This window comes from Nerophis ophidion, linkage group LG10 (genome assembly GCF_033978795.1).
Source record: "Nerophis ophidion isolate RoL-2023_Sa linkage group LG10, RoL_Noph_v1.0, whole genome shotgun sequence".
NCBI lineage: Eukaryota > Metazoa > Chordata > Actinopteri > Syngnathiformes > Syngnathidae > Nerophis > Nerophis ophidion.
In genome coordinates, this window is record NC_084620.1 from 62,829,903 (window position 1) to 62,834,199 (window position 4,297).

Genomic DNA, 4,297 nt, shown 5'->3' on the forward strand with positions numbered 1-4,297 from the left:
CATCATCGGCCAAATTTTTTTAACACAATGCGAGTCAAAAAGTTTAGGTACCCCTGTATTACATCATTAAACAGTTGTTTGTAATACATTTTATTGTATTATAGCTGAGATAGGTGCCAGCGCCCCCCGCAACCCCGAAAGGGAATAAGCGGTAGAAAATGGATGGATGGATGGATGTTTCTATACTATATTTTTTTATCTAGAAGTATTTTTTTCTTTTTTAAAAGCATGTGACATGTTCCAAAGTGTCCTGTTTTTTTTATATACTCCATCCATCCATCCATTTTCTACCGCTTATTCCCTTTCGGGGTCGCGGGGGACGCTGGCGCCTATCTCAGCTACTCATCACAATTAATTTCAATGTTTTTTTCAATGTTTTTTATTCACCTGAATTCTGCTGAAAGATGGCACACACACACACACACACACACACACACACACACACACACTCTACATGTTGCACTCAGGAAGTCACCAGGTTAGCATTAGATTAGATAGTACTTTATTTATTCCTTCAGGAGAGTTCCTTCGGGAAAATTGAAATTTTCAGCACAATCCCATTCAAGATCAGAAAAACATTACAGGGAGACAGAACAGGATCCCTGACGGGTCTGCCAACTTCCAGCGCCCCTTACAAAGGTGAGAAATGGGTGACATTGGCAGAGAAATGGGGGGAGTGAACAAAACAATATCAGTCTAAGGCTAGTCATATTTCCTAAAAATGCATTTTCCCATCAATAACGTGACATCATCGGTCAAATTTTTTTAACACAATGCGAGTCAAAAAGTTTGCGTGCCCCTGTATTACATCATTAAACAGTTGTTTGTAATACATTTTATTGTATTGTTTCTATACTATATTTTTTATCTAGAAGTATGTTTTTGTTTTTTAAAAGCATGTGACATGTTCCAAAGTGTCCTGTTTTTTTTATACTCATCACAATTAATTTCAATGTTTTTTTCAATGTTTTTAATTCACCTGAATTCTGCTGAAAGATGGCACACACACACACACATGCACGCACACACTACATGTTGCACACAGGAAGTCACCAGGTTAGCATTAAATTAGATAATACTCTGTTTATTCCTTCAGGAAAATTGAAATTTTCAGCACAATCCCATTCAAGATCAGAAAAACATTACAGGGAGACAGAACAGGATCGCTGACGGGTCTGCCAACTTCCAGCGCCCCTTACAAAGGTGAGAAAAGGGTGACATTGGGAGAGTGTGGGGGGGGGGTCTATCAGTCTAAGGCTAGACCCTCAGGAGGGGTCCAGACTGAGTCCAAGGAAAAAAACCTCACATAGCATGGCACACATAAAACGTAGTACATACATCACACCAACTTGCAACAGAGAAGCGGTGGTGAAGGCGTTGAAGACAAGACACAGAGAGCAAACAGGGAAGGAGGGAGCGGAGAAAAAATGCGACCGCCCCCACCAAGAGGCAAGACAGAAGACATTAGAGCAGGGGTCTCAAACTTACTTTAGTGGGGGGGCCACTGGATGCAGAGTCTGGGTTTAGGCTGGGCCGCAAGAAAATATTTCCTAAAAAAATGTTTTTGCATACTCCTCAGCATGGAATATATTTGTAATAATGCTATTTCCGCAATGTGTGTCGTTCCGCATTCCCTCCCTCCAGCAACACGGCGGTCGGCGGATAATAGCCAAGAAAGTACCAGGATAGCGAGTGCAAAAAAAGTGACGGCTCCCGGAGTGTTATCTGGTGTCATATAGAAATATATGTAGTGTTCATCGTGTGAGGCAATGCAAATTAAACAAAAAAAAAAAAAAAAAAAAAATTTAATTGGTCAAGGTTATCGGAAGACTGTTATTACTGACGGACAGGTGTCGCGGTGTAAGAAAACCCTCGTCTCTGTTGCTTTCACTCACTTACCGCTTTTCCACTAAGGCAGGGGTAGGCAACCCAGAACGCTGAAATAGCCAATTTGGACCCAAATAACACAACGCTGTCGAGCGCCATTCATATAAAACTCGCAGGCCGCACTGACATTAAACTTTCACATTAAGGTGGGGGCCGCAAAAATAACGTCTTGCGGGCCTCAATTGGCCCACGGGCCGCGTGTCTGAGACCCCTGCATTAGAGTGTCTATTGCTTTGCATAATGTCGATTTTAGCAGAAGAAGACAGCCAGGCTGCCACTTTGCTATTATTTTTAGACGTGTGGCAAGTTTCCTTTTTCCTGCACCGTGCTGACTCACAACGAAACACACACACACACACACACACGCACAAACACACACACAGTGACAAAGGAGGCTGAGCGGGGGTGAACTCTCAGTTTTTCTCTCCGTCTTGTCATGGTTTCCTTTAGCATCGCCTCCACCGCGCGAGCACACACACACACACACACGTATAGAAGAAGTTCGAGCAAGTTTTACCAGCTTTGACTTTCTGATCCGAAAAGACAAAAGTTCTATTTTGGAGCGTGCCCTTTGACCGCCCCAGAACCCCCGACGTCACGTCCTGTCAGGCTCTTTCTGGTAAATCTCTCGCTGACAGGAAGACGCGATGCGATTCAACGAAGTCCGAGTGTGCGTTTATTTTTATTTTTTTTTCGGGGTCAGGTCACATGACACACACTCAAGTTGCCAGAGTTTATTGTGCGCCACCAATAAATACACGAATCAATAAATAAAAAGCATAATAAGGACTTTAAATACGGAATAAATAAGATTGATGGTCAGTTTTGAAATACATAAAATAAATCAGTGAGCTTGGAAGGTTCTGGGCCATTTTGCCTTTCTGCGGCGCCGTTGGCGTCGCTTGTTCGCCAAGGAGCTGGCCTCCTCGTAGAGCCACGGCAGCTCCCACAATGCTTTGCTCTGGATCAGCTCATTGTCCACCTGCACGGAAGGGGGGGGGCGTCAGTAAGAACAAGCCTTGAAAAGGTCAAAGGTCAGGTCATACCATGACGTGTCGGAACGTGTGAAGGCCATCCAGGAGCTTGTCCTGTTCCTGGAAGCGGAACCTCCGCAGATGCTGCACGCGCTCCAGGATGTAGCTCAGGTCAGCGCGCACGTCCACGCTCTCCTCGCCAGGAAGTTCCTTCAGCATGTGTTGGACCAGCTCCTCGTAAGTCTGCAGCGCCGCCGACAACAGCAACTCCTTGGCCTGCCACAGACCACCGACGCTAAGCCGACGAGGTAACAACGCTGAACAAAAGTCTCGTACCTCCAGTTTGGTGCCGAGAAGCTCTCTGGAGAAGACGGGTCGGCGGTTAAAACGTTCTCTGGCCGGAATCTTCTGTAAGGAAACACGGCATGAACACACTGGTAGACACACACACAAACACGTGGAGCCGTGACCCGTACTCACATAGTGCTGCAGAAGGTTCTGAATGGTTCTGTTCATCTTTTCGGAGACATGAGACGTCGCGACCTGAGAGGCCAAGAGGCAGACACACACGCAGAGTGTGGTTCTCGCCATCGCCGCGGTAACCATCGTCTCCACAGCTTCTGTACGCCGGGCGGGTCGCAGGTTCGATTCCCGGGCCGGGGACTGAGGTGCACTGGTTACGGCGCTTGAAGGCGAAGTGCCGACTTATTGGCAAGAAGCTCACATTTAAAAGACACTCGCACACAACTGATGATTTAAGTGTGAAAATGTGGTTGACAATTTCCTTTAAATCAACAAAGTTCACAGGAACCCCTCACCACCACCGCCACACACACACACACACACACACACACACACACACACACACACACGAACAATGCACATGACACACAATATGCATAACAGGTGTGTGCGTGTTGGACAAAAATGTGCAAAAATTCCCGTTTTGAAAAAGTACTACACTATAGAGTATGATGTATTCAACAACATGTGTGAAAAGGGGGCTTCCATCCAATAAAAAGAAAGTAAAAGTCTTATAGCTCGGTTGGTAGAGTGGCCGTCCCAGCAACTTGAAGGTTGCAGGTTCGATTCCCGCTTCCACCATCCTAGTCACTGCCGTTGTGTCCTTGGGCAAGACACTTTACCCACCTGCTCCCAGTGCCACCCACACTGGTTTTAAATGTAACTTAGATATTGGGTTTCACTATGTAAAAGCGCTTTGAGTCACTTGAGAAAAGCGCTATATAAATATAATTCACTTCACTTAAAGAACAATCAACAAAATGACAGCAAATGAATTTTAGATTTTTATTGAAATTGAAAGTGACATTGGAAAGAAAATCGAATAAATATTTAAATTACTGCCAACAAAAAGTTTACTGTGACGAATAAATTAAAAAAAACAAAAAAAAAACAGAATGTGAGGATTTAAATAG

At 44.7% G+C, this 4,297-nt stretch overlaps 1 protein-coding gene across 2 annotated transcripts; it reads right to left on the minus strand.

Annotated features, from left to right (window-relative positions):
• Positions 1-2,606: 2,606 nt before the first annotated feature.
• On the minus strand, positions 2,607-3,637 carry LOC133561162 (interferon gamma-like). 2 transcript variants are annotated; one of them, XM_061914433.1, is made up of 4 exons: positions 3,342-3,637; positions 3,198-3,266; positions 2,934-3,137; positions 2,607-2,869 (listed from the first exon to the last, which is right to left on the minus strand). In XM_061914433.1, exons 1-4 carry the CDS (start codon positions 3,465-3,467, stop codon positions 2,732-2,734), a joined length of 537 nt encoding a protein of 178 aa, XP_061770417.1. In that variant the 5' UTR covers positions 3,468-3,637; the 3' UTR covers positions 2,607-2,731. The 2 variants fall into 2 exon arrangements, with proteins under 2 accessions (XP_061770417.1, XP_061770416.1); XM_061914432.1 differs by having other exon boundaries at positions 3,198-3,269; positions 3,342-3,634.
• Positions 3,638-4,297: the final 660 nt, after the last annotated feature.